At 38.1% G+C, this 16,941-nt stretch overlaps 1 protein-coding gene across 4 annotated transcripts in view; it reads left to right on the top strand.

Moving 5' to 3' along the window:
* The window catches only part of AFF2 (AF4/FMR2 family member 2), a 334,331-nt gene that overhangs the window by 198,862 nt on the left and 118,528 nt on the right, over positions 1-16,941 (top strand). For 3 of the 4 annotated variants that reach the window (XM_032196111.1, XM_032196109.1, XM_032196113.1), the window contains exons 5-7: positions 1,416-1,508; positions 4,227-4,263; positions 4,516-4,567. In XM_032196111.1, the coding sequence (XP_032052002.1) occupies positions 1,416-1,508; positions 4,227-4,263; positions 4,516-4,567 (182 nt within the window). The remainder of the gene's footprint in view (positions 1-1,415; positions 1,509-4,226; positions 4,264-4,515; positions 4,568-16,941) is intronic. The other variant, XM_032196112.1, reaches the window with a different exon arrangement.

The raw sequence follows: 16,941 nt of genomic DNA, 5'->3' as shown, positions 1-16,941 counted from the left end.
TATAATTGAATTTCCTCAAATAATAGCAGGCTCATTTTTAACTTGTCCCGTGGCTTTATGTTTTGGTGTCCCCTAACAGGGAGACAGGTAGATTTGCCTACAGTTCAACCCATTCAGTTGGTGCTCAGCAGACACCAGATGCATTTTGACAATAGATACTCCAAAATGTTTGCTGGCATCACCTTCCCATGAACCCTAGGCTCTCTGTCCAGCCTTTTATGCCTGGGTAAGAAGAGACTGAGGTCAAGCCAATAATTGCAATTCTAGAATATGCTTCATTTCTGCCTTCAGTCCGGCTGCCTGCCTGTCCCTCTTGTAATTACATGATATGGTCTCTGTGTCATCATTTTGCTATGAGATTTGCCACAAAGCAGCCTCTATGGCATAGATCTGGCAGAGGCATACAGGATTTGGGTTACATTATCTCACAGAAAAGTTGACCAGATGCTTGAATCTTTTTCTGCCTTCCTCTGTGCAGAGGTCAAGCAATCGGTGCAGTACAATTATTCACTTCTCATCACCCCTCTGAGCTTCTGCAGCCTCACCCAGTGGGAGGGACGAGCTGTTCACAAGCTGCCCCTTTCTAGTTGCAACCATTTGAGCTTTGGGCAACAAAAACAGGCCCCAGCAGGGCTAGCAGCCCACCAGGCCCAGCAGCCTGGCCTCCTGCCTCCAGGGAGGGTTCCTCCCCAACACTGTCATCCTGGGCCCTGCTGTTTCAGTAGCAGCATCGCTAAGGGTACAAATCTGCATTTAACTGATTTTCCCCCGTTCTGAACATAAGTCCTGTTCTGCTCGCACTGAGCTCAGTGGGGTGACAGTTTTGGGCCTCGGTGTAAAAAGCCTGGTGTGCAGTTTCTCTTCTGTTTGCATTTCATAGCCACAGGCACCCAGGTGCTTTCTCTGAAGACAGCTGGAACATGCGTGTACAAACGATAAATCAACAGATTGATCAGAAAAAGGGCATGTTGGTTAGGTGGTCTGGTAATCAGGTTTTCACCCGAGATTTGGATTTCCTAGTAAAGGATGGGCTTTCTGTGTAACTCCATGCAAGTCACCCAATTCCCTTTCCAGATCCCTTTCCTGTTTGGGCTTTGCAGGTAAAACCCTCTTCTCTGCCTATGATGACTTCATCCATACAGCTTGAGAGCCTAACTAGGAAAGTGGAATCAGGTGCAGCCTGATGAAGACACAAGTGGCCAAAATTCTTATGACTAAAGCCTGTCATCACCCTTTTTACCAGAAGTGCTGCCTGTTGGGTAGTTCAGATGTTCACCTACCATAGGAGGATGAGTGGTGATGCTTCCTACGCAATTACATCCCCTGGGCTCTGGAGCATACGTGATCATTTTTTCCTCTCTTTCTTCTTTACTTACATGAATTTGTTTTCAAAAGCATGTTTTTTTCTTCCCTAGGAGATGACCCATTCCTGGCCTCCTCCTCTTACTGCTATTCACACTCCTGGCAAGGCTGAGCAGACCAAGTTTTCTATCCCAAGCAAGGTACAAGTAAGTTATTACCAGTGACCTGATTAACATTCTGTTCTGTTGAGTGTTCTTCAGTGGAAAGTTTATTTTTTTAGCTGGTTCCATTTTAAAGAATTTCTAAGACTATTTTTAGTTGGAAATTCCCTATCAGACTGTTGTTACTAGTAAGGCTGCTTATTTAAAGCTGCAGAAGTTACAGTGGAGGCAAAGTGAACTTTATCTCTCTTGTTGTGAAAGTCATTCTACATCCACTGCAATATGTTTTGTTTGGTTTTAATTGTTATTTGTGTAATATGATGGCTGATAGGGCATTCTATGTCTTTGTGATTGATTGCATGATGACGTTTAGGCTGCATGGTCAAATTGTGGTGACTTTAAATGCTTCTGCCTGTGAACATTGCTAGGGCATCCATCTTCATGCGCATTCCAACAGCACACAGCTACGTAACGCAGTGCCTGGTGTTGCCCTTCTGAGAGCATGCACTCAGCAGTTGCCACATCAGAAGCACCTGGCTGGAGAGTACCTGCAGTTCACCTGTCATGCAGTGAATTGTTAAGCTGTATGATTTCAACATGCCTTTAGTCCGAATTCTGGTGTTGCCTTCTAGCTGTGATTCTGCTAATACAGTTAGAGATCAAGCCTGCACCCAAAGCAAGCATTGCCAGAGGCGTCTTTTGCTGGGACCTGAAAACCAGTGAGCTAGTGATTTCTGGGGAAGGGTGAACTTCCCTAGGGTAGGACTTGTACATCAGTCTGACATGGAGCCACGTACATTCTAAAGGCAGGACCTTGGAAAATAGCTTTTAAAGCTGTACTGGTACTGCTTGACATTATGGTTCAAGCAATCTCACCCTTCTTTAGAAGTTGGAATGTGATTTTCCTCTTACTGATTTTATCTGTTTGGCAGATACTCCCGTCTGAAATGCAGCCGCCATACTTAATTGGAAATAATATGAAATTAGCATTATCTGTGGCTCCTTAAAAATAACAAAGCCAGTGCCCAGAATGTCTTATTTTAATGGAATGTGATTGTTACTCTTCCAGCACTGCCAATGTCAGTGCAGTTGACTGCCACAGCAATAAGTATCAAAAATCATAATCATACCAGAGTATAATCCTCTCCATAAATTTGGTTAAATTCTGTTGAACCCACTTAGGTGAAAGTAGATTCCTATCTGTTTGAATACATATACAAGTATGTGAGAATAAAGTTTTTGCCCACTGGAAATTGTTTTTTATTTTATGCAATCTCTTAAATTAGTGCTCTGTTTTTGATGGGCCCCACAGTCCTGCAGACTTCTGCTATTTCCACTGAGAGCAGTACTAGAATAGGTTCAGAGAAGATAAAATTTTGTTTTGCTCTTCTTTTCCTATTGTTTGCTTTGAACTTTTAAGATCCAAATCAAAGTTAATGATTTCTGGGCAAGTTAAATGTTGATTCTAAAATTCTTGACCATATCACTTGAATGTAAATTATAAATTAGATTTTTTGAGCTAGCATTTCAGGAAATAAGCACATAAATGTTAGCTAGTTTTACTTCAAAAAAAAACAACAGCATTGTCTTTTCAGAACATCGCACTAAATCAATTATAGCTAGCCAAATTATAGATCTTAGACATAACATGGCTAGATTTTGCAGCCATATAAAACAGAGACAGGCACTATTAGAAGTTCTCACTTTAACTATAAAACTAAGAATCCTCATGAGAAACATATATAAAAAATGTGATAACAAAGATGGAACCTATCAGACCAATTTATCCCTTTGACATTCAGATTTAAAGTGCCATGTTTACTCTTAGGGCATGATTTACTTCACAAGGGACTGACTGACAGCACAGTACAATATTAGGAACTAATAATGCCCTAAGAGGAAGTGCAGTGAGGGCTTTAATGACTTTAACATCCTACAGAACTAACACTCCCAGCAAAGTAGTGCCTGGCTGTAAGACGATGTTGTAAATAACACCTTAATTTCAAATGATCAAACTCTGCTTGGAAGGAAAACTGATTACAATCACTGTGGACTGTAAAGCCTAGAGAAAAACTAAGGAAGAAAGCACTGTGACATTAAGGGAGCAGCTTAGCTATTGTAAGCCAACAAAAATCCCTGCATTAGCATTCTCAGAGTCACAAGCCAGATTCTTTGCTGGTGTAACGCTGTATTTCCATCGATTTTTGTATGGATTTGGACCAATGTCCATCAGGTGAAGAAATGCCACCTGCGTCTTTATCAAATCCTATGCGTCACAGCCCAAATAAAAACGCTGTTACTATCAGGAAAAGGTTACTGTATTTTCAAGCAATAAGATCAAAAAAGAAAGGCAGTGGTGCTAAATTTAATGCTTTTAAATTTTACATCGTAGATGCCCTATACACACATCCATGGCCAAGCCTGGAACTGGGTAGACCTCTCTTGGTATAAACCATCACAGTGACTTTATTTTAAAAAATAGGGGGGAGCGGGGGCATGTAGATTTACAGCAGAAGAAGATAAGCTCTTGGCTGAACTATGAAATTGTCCCTCAGTGGTGCTCTGTCTCCACAGTTGTTTGTGTTTGTTTTTTTTTAAACTAATGTCACTGGTGTTGCCTTAACAATCACATGATTACTCCCCTGTATCATCTCCTTCCCTGTTTCTTTAATGCTAGTGCCCTTCATCTGGCAAGCTCAGATGTATTTTACCTTCTTCATCTCATTTAACTAATGCTGACATTCTGTGTGTTCTTTTTTGTAGGACTCCCAACATCTGACCTCAGGATACAATGTACAAAGTAGGTCTTTATCATCCTGGTCCTAACAGTCAGGGTTGTATTTTTTTTTTCCTGTTTAACATCATTAAAACAAAGGCTAAAAAAAAAATAATTTCTATGGTGCTAAAGCAGATCAGTTCCATTTTTTATTACATGTTATGCATCATGGCATGTTGTGAAACCAAGTATAATTAGATGGGCTGACAGCTTTGGGTGCATTTTAATTCTACAGTAATCTTTTGACATTTGAAAATGTGTTTCCTTTGTTTGCAGAGTGGAGCGATCCAGCAGGGAAAGTTGCAACTAAGTCAGTGCCACAAAAGTCGTAAGTATTATTATTTCCAGCTTTAAATCTTGTTTTAAATTTATCATAAAGAATGAGCTTATTTCTCCAAAGGTAACTAAAATCTAGCTCCCCTCATAATCTTGTCTTGGTGTTCAGGTGTTCTCAGTAGTCCTTAAAAATTAGCCATAAACCAGTTTTATGTCTTCAGTGCCTATTACTGTTTCTTCTTTTTAAGTATTAGCTAAAGAGATATGTATGAAAGATGAGTTTATTAAGCAGAAATAATGCTGATTTTAGTTGTACAACTTGCCAAAATTAAATCACTTTTATGCTTCTCTCATCAGATACTAAGCCTCTTACAATAGAAAATGCAACCCAATGAACAGATGATGCAGGAATTTTAGCATTTATACAGTGAGGAAAAGTTAAATACATAGTACAGAATGATACTACTGGCTGGTGTTGAAAAGTGGGTCTTGAGTTTCATACATTTTGAAACAGCTGAAAATCACAGATGGTCTATAAATATGACAGTTGAAAATTGTGGAAGAGCTAATTCTCCACTGTGATAAACCATTTTTGTTTGGTGCTTCTCTGGTGTTAGACTGCAATAATGTGGCAGTGGGTTGAGGCTGCACTGTTTTCCTACTTCTACCCCAGCATCTCAAAATAATTTACAAGTAGAAATTAATTACTTCGAAAATTAGGTTGTTTTTATACTTACTAAAATATGTGGGTTGGATTTCAATTCAGAGCTGCTATTTTATTTTAGTATTCAAGAGTTTTAAACTACCAAATGTAGAACTGTAGTAGCTTAACTGAAGTTTGTGTAAATACAATATGTTCATTTACAATGACTTCAAACTGTTTCTGGTGGTTCCTCTTTAATCCAGTAGGGACGTGATTTTAAGTAAATCCCTATATGGGAAGAAAACTCAATGGGGAGATAGCTACTTCTTTTTTATTTATTTATTTCAATACATGACTTTTTAGTGCAAGTTCATGTACAGTAGAAAGCTTGCTGGAATTCAGTGATGTCTCTGTGACCATGTAAGAGATCTCGGACTAGACTGTGGGTGCCCAATACATTCACCAGGCTCTGAAGGTCCAGTTCTTTACTCAAAGTCAGTTGGAAGTACTCATTCAAATAAGGTTAGTTCCTTGCACAAAGCATTACAAAACTGTGTTTAAACAGTTAAATCAGTCTAAAGTTAGATGTTTTATTATTAAGATCAAATAAGAATTGGGTAGGAATGCTAGGAATAATTTGCATGAAAAGCGTTTGTTTATGAAACTCAGTATGAAATTAGTATGTCCCTTTTGCTATTTTGATTTCTAGTAAGGACTGCTTTTTTTTTTTTTTAAAGAATCTAGCCAAACTAGACCCACTGTTTTTCATAGAAGAATAGCTGCATTCATGTTTCAGAAGATCTAAGTGATCCAAATCTAACATCAAGCACATTCTCTAGTAAAAAAAAATAAAAAATATAAAAAAATATTATTACATCTTAAACTGATTTTTCTCCTAAAGCAACTGTATTTGGACTCCACTGTGAAAAATATTTTAGTGAGTATACTATAAAATACAATATTTCAATAGTTTGTAACCAACAGTAATAGACTTGTCAATCATGGTTTATAGTTATAAGCTGAATTTCAGAAGAACAGTGCTTCAGAGCTCAGTGGTATATAGTGCATTTAATGGGACCAAAGCTCTCTATAGGAAGCCTGATATAAAACCCGAAGACACTGAGTACATTTTATGAACCAGTTGCTCTCTGTTCTGCTGCTTGATCTAAAGTTCCAGTACTATCAATCAGATTTCTGCTGCAATGAACTGCCTTCTTATGGTAGGTGATAGATTTTACACATGAGAGATCAGAGCTGCAATAAAGCTACTTTTATTTTTAGCTTCCAAATGAAGATCAGCTAACCCATTACTATCACTTTTTCTCTTTTACTGCAGAAAAATTGTTAAGGCAGCTTCCAAGAATTTCCATAGGGCTTTGTGAGGTTAGAAGGCAGTCCACTGTGAGACTTGGTATTACGAGGCCAATTTGTTTCTTTAGATCTGCGTGTGCAGTCACCACCATGTTCAATGGGAATTATTGTACTTTATAATGAAATTAAAGCAGAAAGTGGGGCAGAAAGAAATAATGGTGTTAAGTAGGTAGGGCTGGATAATGTCAATCTATCAGGGTTTATTTGGATCACAACTCCTGCATTAATTGTATATTTTAATTTTTTAGTATTTATCAGAATGCAGTTGTATTAGAAAGGGTTTAATCTTTCTAACATTGGGTCATTTCAGGGACATCAGAGTGTATGAGTAAAATTATAGTCCAACTGATCCCCAGTAACATTTTTTGCTATACTGTCAACCACTCAACATGATCTCACTGATTTCAAAACTGTATCCCCCACCAATTCCTCATGTGTTTCCTCAATAGGAGGCTGAGATAGTTGGGGTTGTTTGGCCCAGAGATGAGAAAGCTCTGGGGAGACCGAATTTCAACCTTCTAATACGTAAAGGGGGCCTACAAGAAAGATGGAGAAAGACTCTTTGCCACGCTATGTAGCGATAGGACAAGGAATAAATGTTTTAAACTAAAAGAGAGTAAATGTAGATTATATGTAAGGAAGAAATTCTTCACTATGAAGGTGGTTAGACAATATAACAGGTTGCCTTGAGAGGTTGTGGATGACCACCCCTGAAAAAGTTCAAAGTAAGGTTGGATGGGACCTTAAGCAACCTGATCTCCTAGAAGATGTCCCAGCCCATCACAGGGATTTTGGAACCAGATGACCTTTAGAAGTCCCTTCCAATCCAAACCACTGGGTTTGCTCATCTATATCCATTGTTAGACGTCTTTTGAACATGAACGTTTTTCTAGATATTTTCTAACTTTTTAAGTTTACGTTCAATTCCAGTGAAACTTAAGTTATATTGTCTATTTACAGTGACAATCTTATAGATTCCATTGGCAGGATTAGAAATCTGTAGATTGTAGAAAATTCTACGAATTAGAAATTAGTACTAATGTGCTTACGTTCGCTGTATTACTGAGTTATGCCACGACTAGTTGAGGCATGTGTGCAGAACAAAGATGCTTTGCCTCCACTATGTATTCTGCTCCAGCAGCCAAGCTGCCTGTACCTGATTATAAATTCAAGTGTAGACACATTGACATCCTGAAAGATCAGGCCAAAGGGATGATGTTGGGATTGCACTGAAGTTCTGTACCTACATTGTACATGAGTGATCAGGAATATTTTAAATAATTCATGTAACTAATATCAGATCTTAATTTCTACTCGAAAGTCTTGAAAATGAGATTTTGAACCACTGGTGTGTATGTAGAGTGTGGTGAATTTCTGTAGCTGAAATAAGTCTATGTGAAAATATGGCACTTGACTTTCTTTTTCTCTTTTTTCTTTTTTTTAATTTCAAATTCACTGTAAGACTCCATTGGCTGCTGTGCAGTCAGTTTTCATCCAGTCTACTCTGATTAGCTTGTTATGAAGCATAGCAAGTAGGAACAGATAAGGTGTGCAACCAATTGCACTGAGAAGGATTTTCTGTCAACTTCCATGAATTCGAGGGTACATACTTAGCTTGCAACTTAAGTTTCTGTTATATAATTACCACTGCGAGGATGTCATCCTCAAACATCCAGTTCTTTTGTTCTGTTTGGTAGTTAGCATTTGGCCTCAGTCCAGTTGGAAACTACCCAGAACCTTTTTAATCAAGCACATCCTGTGTTTCAAAATCATACTGCAGAGTAGTCTTGGGTAGTTTCCATAAAAGCCTAGCTAAAAAGAAGAATGTAATCATAATGGTATTCTTCCCCTGTCATAAAATGACTTCCTATACTTACTGTATTAATACAGTATTAAAAGGCCCTTCTCATAGGCTCAGAGAACTACCGGAAACCATTAAAAACTTAGAGCAACAAATTTTTATGGATCAGACAAAAACAACTTATTTTATCTTTATAAGGTTTTTGTGATCCATCATACTTAATGATACACAACCTGTGTGGGGGCTAGAGGACAGCTAAATACAGTCGGCTGAAAACCAAAACAAGCAGCTAAAATCTTTTATGTGATATTTCAGCAAGGATTTTTCAAAGGGAGCACACCACTGGCTTCAGCTGGGCCAGGATTTCACTTCACAGCTTTAAAAACATTTCAGTAAATACCAGTACTTTTCTAATCCCAAAGATTATCATAGTACTTGATGGAAGTCTGTTTGAAAATGGAAATATGGTTCTTGACATCTAACTACTTTTCCTAAGTATCTAATGGCTTTTTGGAAGTTCTCCACTGTGTCAGGGATAGCCACCTGGGAACATGCAAACCAAAATTTGGCAGCATGTTCAAGCTATGAATTAAAGGTAATTCACAGTTTGAAATGAATCAGCATGAGGTCCTTATGAAGAGTAATCAGACATCAAGAGGATTTTACACCAAGGATTGTATATTGGATAATGCGACAACGTGTAATGTTGTTATTCAGAACGTTCCAATCAAGACGCACTGATGAATTCTTAACCTTGAAAGGATTCAGTTTTAAAAACCTGGGATACATTCAATGTTGATGCATTATTTCCCATTCAATAAGATGAACCAAAAACTTGTAAAATTCATCTCCAAGTAGAATAGGAAGAATGTTTCTATTTACGTTTCAACTCTATATATGAGATCCAGTCACAATCCAGCCCAGATGTAACACACTGAAGGAGCTGAGATTTTAGTATTTCTAATTACAGTTTTTAATCGATTGTATTAAAGCACAAGAGTGTCAATTGATCCCACCAGTGTTGATAGCCTGCTTTTTTTTATAGTGTACATTCATTTTCACTTAGTAAGTGTGGCAAGCTTTAATCACTAGACTAAGTACTGCCTGTTTGTTAGAAGTGGGAAGTTCCAAGGATATTCCCTCTGGGTAAACTGGGAAGTCATGAATACAAGGGACTTACACTGCCATGGACAAATTATGATAAGTGAAACAACACTGGCATGTAATTGGAACTTCATTAATCTTTAGAGAGCTACAGTGCACCATATTAATGGGACAAATAGAAAATGAAAATAGAAGGTCTGTCTGATAAGACATCATTCATCTTTCGTATTTAGTATTTTGTTTTGCTGTTTAGAAGTTAGCTTTGCATCCTCTTGCCCTGATAAGTTCTTATATATTATCACCTGGGACTTGGAGCAATGATAACCAGTCACAACTGTATCATTTTGTTCTTCAGTGCCACAGGCTTCTATTTTTGAGCAAAGTCCTAAGTAATTGGAGCTAAAACATACAAGCATTTCCTATGGCCAGTTACTTATAGAAGCAAACTTTCAAGACATTTCAGCTGCTGTTAAATATTTTAAAATCCAGTGTCATAGTTAAAAGCCCTGTATCCTTGAAGATAAGCCCATTATTCAAAATAATTTCTAAATTAGACTTTTAATTTGTTTTCATTATTTAGCTGGCTCACATACAGTTTAACCGCCCTGTCAAAATAAAATTATTTCCTTATACATTCTTCTCCGTGATCTCTTTCTCCTGACATGTTTATAAATCTGTTTAAAAGATTATGTGAACAGAACTAAATTAATTCTCTTATATTTTGCTGATCAATGTTGAATAGTTTTTCTTGACTATCACAGACATATAATTACTGCCCTTAAGAATTCCTGAAACAAGCTACCCAACTGCAGTATTGCCAGCATTGATGATTGCAACTCAAATAAGCATTGAAGCATTTCAATTTCTTTTGATGCTATATAAACCCTCATTAAAAAAAAAAAATAATAAATAATAAATTTGCCCTAAAAATTGAAATACTTTGTTCTCAAGTAGGATGCATCACAGCCAAATACTATCACTGAACTGTGACCACCAAAGTGTCAGTATTAATAAAGACAGGTAAATGACAAACATTTATATGTTTGGGTTCAGGATGCATTTCCCTGTCTGGTAAGTATCAGTTACCATTTTGGAAACCAGTAAGACTGAAAATCTGCCACAGGTTTCCCTGCAGTTAGAGTTTTTCCACAGGCAGCAGCATATGTTGTGCCTTCATGGCTTAAGGCCAGTCTGAAACCGACCTCCCAATTTACATTTCTGTGGGATGGAATCACTTCCGAACTTCAGTGCAACTTCAAACATTCATCTTGAAAAAAAACAAATGCGCTTGGTAAATCTGAACATGTAAATCAGGATAGAGCAGAGAAAGCCACCACGGCCTATACCTCTCCCACCCATTTGTCTTCTGAGCTTCACGCCTGCTGATAAAATGCACATAAACTAACTTCTTGCTTGCTTTCTGGTCACCTTAGTTTGGACATTTTGTTTTAACTCTGCCCTGCCAGTATACTTCAGGTTCAGAATGCAGCCGTATCTCACTTTTTCTTCCTGACGCTCTTTCCTCTAGTCACTTTAATTCTTTCTTTAATATCTTAGTAGCCTGAGACAAACTGAGAAAAGTGTCACCCAGGTTCATCTGCACCATACTAAAAAATAGTTGTAATCGGAAACGGGTGATAAGCTTGAAAGAAGAATGGGTTTTGCCAGGAAACTTGGCATTTATAATACCAGAATGGGCTTGAAACTCTCAATTTGTGTCCTAAATATCCTAGGTAAGACTAACAACCACTTCTTGTAATATCACAACTTAATCCTTTGCATCTTTCCTCTGAATTCCTCTGACAACCCCAATAATCCACCACATTTTTTTCAGCTTTACACTGCCTATCCAGAGCAACTTATATTGCTACCATTATCCTTTGGACGGAGGGCTCTGCAGGGCTCCAAACCCTATCAATTTTCTGGCCAGAGGGCTTATTTTTTATGAAGTAAAGTTCTCACAACACCCCATGGGGCTAGGCCACGCTCACTGCATTATCCAGTCTTGGATAGCCCTCAGAGCCACAGACTCAGAATGTCTTTACCTTACAACATATAGGCCCTCCCAAATGACAAAAAATAAAATATTCCACACTGCTGTGCTAATTACTGTTCTGAGTTCCTGGAGGAAGAGCTGCTTCTCTTGCCTGTGCCTGTGCACCTTGGAAAAACACATTTTGAGACTTTCCTAATGCTGCTACCACAGCTTCGTGAAGATATGATGTAGCCCTTGAGGAAGAGGAAGACCTCTATAGCCTTACCCCAGCAGGTGCAAATTGATTGTTTAATTGAAATCCATGTTGCAAAGAACATGGGATGGGTCTAGAAAACTGACAAATCTAAAGTTATTTCTTAATTTCCACAGGAGCTTTTTATCCTTCAAGATACAAATAGCATAGTAATAATAATAATAATAATAATAATAATAATAATAATAATAATAATAATAATAATAATAATAATAATAATAATAATAATAATAATAATAATAATATTGTGAAGGTAGTTGAGCTTAGCTTTCAGGAAGTTGTCCCTTACTGAAAGTCTTGTTTGCTCAAAAAAACTTCACAAAAAGATCTTCCCAGAATTTGAAAGAAAGATGTTGACTCATGTACCTTGTATCGACAAGGAAGGCTTCAGTGCAGCTGTCAGGCTCATCTGAGTCTGTAAAAGTAGTAAATACCTCCAGTAATGAGGGGATTGCTTACACAACTACCTGCCTACCTGTTACACTTGATTTGAGTGTTTGCTTCTTCGATATCCCTGATAAGTTACATACGCTGAACTGCATTTTGAGAACATATATGTGCTTTTCTGCAGAGAAGAACGTGAATCTGTGCTGCCCATTTTTGATTTAGCATGAATTTCAATAGCTCCAAAAAAATTGGAAGGCTTATACAAATCATATAGCTTCAGGTCTGACTGTGTGCTAGACTGGAATTTTTGGTTAGGTCAGACCTTCATCTCAGCTTCTTTTTGTGGCTCTTTATGGGGAGATTGAAGAGGAACTGAAACTGGTGACCTGTCTTGACCTTTAGTACTGGATTAAAATTCCAACTTGCTGCCATGGCAACGGGGCCTTGAAAATTAGATCCTGACAGAAGCAGAGAGAAACTTAAAACTGCAACTGCAGCACTGAACTGAAGAAAGGTTGCTTACAATTGTCAGTGACAGGCTCTTAATTGAAATAATCTGCTTTTCCTCGTACTTAACGAAAAAATAAGGAAGAGTGAAATGAGAAGAACAGAAAATTGTCTTGATTGTTTTGGGCAAAAATCTGCTGCGATACAAGGCCAAGCACATGCTGCAGCATCCAGCACCACCAGGCTCTGATATCAGAGGTGGCAGCAATCGAACCTATGTGGTAAGAAGGGACCCAGACATGCACTCATAAAGGGCTAAACCACCCAGACCAGACCACTAGCAGGAGCCAGACAGTGGCCAGTGTTAAATCACAGGTTAACTTTCTTTCTTTTCTCCTTTAACCTGACACCAGAGATCAAAAGAGACATCACAGTGTTGCGTCTGACTCCCAGGATCCATGCAATTATCTGTTCTGTAAATGTTAAGGAATAAACATAAGCCAAATAGTGCTATTTCAGATCAAGTGTGATAAAAGTTACTCATTTTCCAATCTAATCAATGCAACAGTCAGACAGAGATAATAATGCAAGTCCTTCACTGTGAAAGGAGGTTGTTTTTCTTCCCATAAAGAGCAAAATGCAGTTGTAACCTGAAGGGAGAAGGTGCTAAGGGTCACATAAGGGATTTCTTGCTCCTTTTGCACTTGATCCAGGAATCCTCCTCATCCTCAAACCTAATAATCTTGAATATTGGGTTGTAGCACCTTCCTGTGTCAACCTGTGGCTTTGCCAAAACACCGGAGGATCCTGAGGATGCTCCAAGGCCCCTGCTCCCATTCTCGTGGTGAGGAGTGACCACACACAGGGGCATGATGCCTCCTAGCAGCCCCTCTCCATAAAGTCCCTGTAGGAATTGCCATCTTCTTTATTAAAAAATAAAAAATAATATTAAAAAAATCTCATAGAAGTGCATAGGTTTTACATACCAGATAAAGGAGTCTTCTTAATGGGCAAATAGGGTTGAATTAGATTAGATCTCTGTATAGCTAGAAAACTGCTGCAGAATCAGAGTGGATTATAGCTACTGTGTGTAGGGCTAACAACTATAGGTAGATGGCATTAAATTTTTGGAAGAGATAGTTTTGTCAAAGCTTAATTTCCACATGCTGCAAAATCCTAAAACTGTGTTTAGAGTCTGAGTTCAAGTAGAAGGCATGCACATAAAAATAATTCCTTTAGTTTTCTTTAGACTGTACTACCAATGTATTAGATTTTTTTTGCATATTGGTGTATTGTGTTTATAGGATCAGAGGAAAAATTACAGGTGTTCACAACCACAAAATTTTGGATAATATGTTTTGTAACATTTACTGTGTGGTTTAGAGATAATGGTTATCACTAATACTTTCCATTTTCAAGAGCAGATGACCATTAGTTAAGTGCAGGTTGCATTGAAATAATACATTATAATCTCATCTTAACAAAACACGGATTTCTGGAGTAGACTGTTGACATGATACATAGCAGAAAGCAGGTGAGTAGATGAGCAATGTTCTAACAAAGGGAAATAAAATCCACTTAACATTTCCCAGCCTCTGAGTTATGTGCTTCAGTAATGTCAGACAGTTAAAAATAGAGGCCATTCATTTGAAATTTCAAGTGTCAAATTAGTTCCTAGAGTAAGTTAGTTATTTCAATGGAGTTACAGTCAGAGATGAATTTGGCCCATCCCAGTGTACACTTGCCACTGTTACCATTTCTTACAAAAGCACCACTAATTCTGCCTTTAATTACTGTCAGACTGTAATATAGAGCCCTAGAGTATCTGGCAATAAACTTGTTTTGCCAGGAGGGAAGGTAAAGAAACATTTAAATAGGTTTTTAAAATAAGCATGAAGTCTCTGAAGATGTACTGTTGTAGTATAAGCTGTATATCAAAATATATAAGCATCTAGTTGTAACAATGGCTTTGTAAACACATTACCGAGCAAACTATGAAAAGTAATCCACCAAGGGGCTGTTTCCCTAACTCATAAGCACTAAGTTAAGAGACCAGTGCCATAAAGTAGATATGTGCTGTTAAAAAATACTTCCTTTTTTTTTTGTGAGATTATTTTGTTTTAAGCCCAATGGATGATTCCCTTTTATTTTTAGATGTGTATATTTTTATGCTTGGAAATACCTGTATTTAAGGAAAAAAAAAAAGTCATTCTTGTAAAGGCCATGAATAATTCATTAATATGTGAACAGGGTGCAAATGATGTTAAAGGGTGGCTGGCATCATAGTGCTGACATGCACCTCACATGGGCAGAGTGGCAGCGGTGTCATGCAGTCCTACCACAACTACTCACTAGCTTTTGCGCAATTACCATATTGTGGTGTATAATAAAAAAGTCTTCGTACTGTCATTGCTTTCAGCAGCCTGCAGGCATGGCCTGAGGAGTAATTGGAGCCCACCTCCCGGGGCATGCAGAGCCTCCTCGCTCCCAAGACCTATGATGGCTTGGTGAGCTTCCAGCTGCTGCAGGGCAGCCTCACCACAGCAGGGCTGCAGGCTGCTTACCCAAGCTGCATGCATGCTTAGGTACTACAGCAGTTTTGGAGGCCACGTTTTCCAAATAATCCTGGAACAGCTGTCGATCAAATGTGCACATCGCATGCCTCTGTGTCCCCACCCCAAACCAGTTCAGAGCAGCCTGCTGCAATATAGAGAAGGCATGAGGTAAGCAATCGCATGGTATGAGTCCTTCTGATCTCATGTTTGCATCTTGCCTCATGCCTGGCTAAGAAGCCTTCCCACCATGCCACGTTCCTGGATAATGTCAAGAAGGGAAGGGGGATCACAACCAGAGTGTGATCTGAATTCTGGGTTGATGAGGTTTTTTGCATTTACCCACTGCATCTTCAAAGCAAACAGCAATATTGCTGATGACTACAAGGGGAGTTTGCTCAGACAGTGTGCAGCTTACTCTCGGAGGGATTTTATTCAGGAAATTGCAAAACTTGAGTAAGAGAAGGTGTTAAGTGAATTATATACAAACTGGATATGGAATTAATCTGCCAGAGCCAAAAACCAGTAAAAGCACATGTATTGCCAATTGCCATCATTTTTTGCAATTTTGCAAATCGTGCAGCTATACAAATATTGAGCTAAAAAAAAACAGTGTTATATTCCTTTTCCAAAATACAGAATTGGTTATGCTAGTTTTCTTCAGTTGGTGTTGCAAGCTATTGTTATTATTATTAATGGACTAGTGAATTAAAAAAAAACTACCCAGAGATTGATATAGCTTAGATCCTTGGTAATATATGGTACACAACTCAGACTGATTAATATCAGTGAGAGAGCATTCATTGATTTTGTTCGCTTCATCTCAACCAGTAGAAATAGTAACTGTTTAGGGGACCGGTGAAAATTTGTGTAGTTGAAATCTCAGTTATGACTGGTCATGGTGCTGTTCTAAGATATAACAGGAGATTGAGGCGGTTCAGAAGAATGAGCACTGTGCCTGGGTATGAAGATTTTGCAGGATTCATTTATTAGTATAACAACCTGGCATTTCAGCGTTGTTGTTTATTTTGTAAAGATTTAAGGCTTTAATAAGCAGCTGTTCATGTGTAGTAACTTTTTTAAAAAGTCCATTCTGCTAGGTAAAATGTCTTCACGTGTTGTCTATAGAACACGCACCATGCATCATATTAAAAGAAGAATAAAGCAAACACAATGAATCTGTTAAATCGTAATGGCTCCCAATCGTGACAAATTTGCAGATTAAAGCTCATTGAATACACATTTAAATGATAGATGATAATGGCTTGGAAAGAGCCATTATGATCTGTTTCATCAATAATCCACATTTTTTTGCCTTGTAACTACACCAAGGATGAACATAATGGATAGTGCCTGATGAAAAAAATATTTTGTTTATGGAAGAGAATCAGAGAAAAGAAATTCTCAGATTAACAAATTTAAGTGGTTGTTACTGTTTGTTTATATTGTTTATACATGACAGATTTTTCCCATTATTAATATTAATCATTTACAGCTCCAGAGTTTGGACTCAGAAAAAAAGCATGTTTAGTCTTAATATCCCTCAAACTGCAGTTTATTTCACTGAGTTTTGGAAAGAGTAAGTAAACAGAATGAAGAAAGGATGTCAAATGCTCAAGGTTTTCTGCTGTGGATTGTTCAGCACTCGTGAGCACCCAGTCCCACAAAGTTGTGAGCAGCCTTCAGTGGGTTTGTGACAAACTTGTCATGTTTCCCATGCAGAAACACATGCTCATTTGCTTAATTTACTGTGTGCTGGGATTTGTTGTGCCTGCCCAGGACAGCCGACAGGGTACTCAAGCAGTTCCCAAGTGCATTCAGTTCAGTCCAGATGCTGTTGATGTGTTTCAGCACTCAAGTGCATGCACGTGT

Source organism: Aythya fuligula, chromosome 13, assembly GCF_009819795.1.
Source record: "Aythya fuligula isolate bAytFul2 chromosome 13, bAytFul2.pri, whole genome shotgun sequence".
NCBI lineage: Eukaryota > Metazoa > Chordata > Aves > Anseriformes > Anatidae > Aythya > Aythya fuligula.
This window is presented reverse-complemented; position numbering and strand designations above follow the sequence as displayed.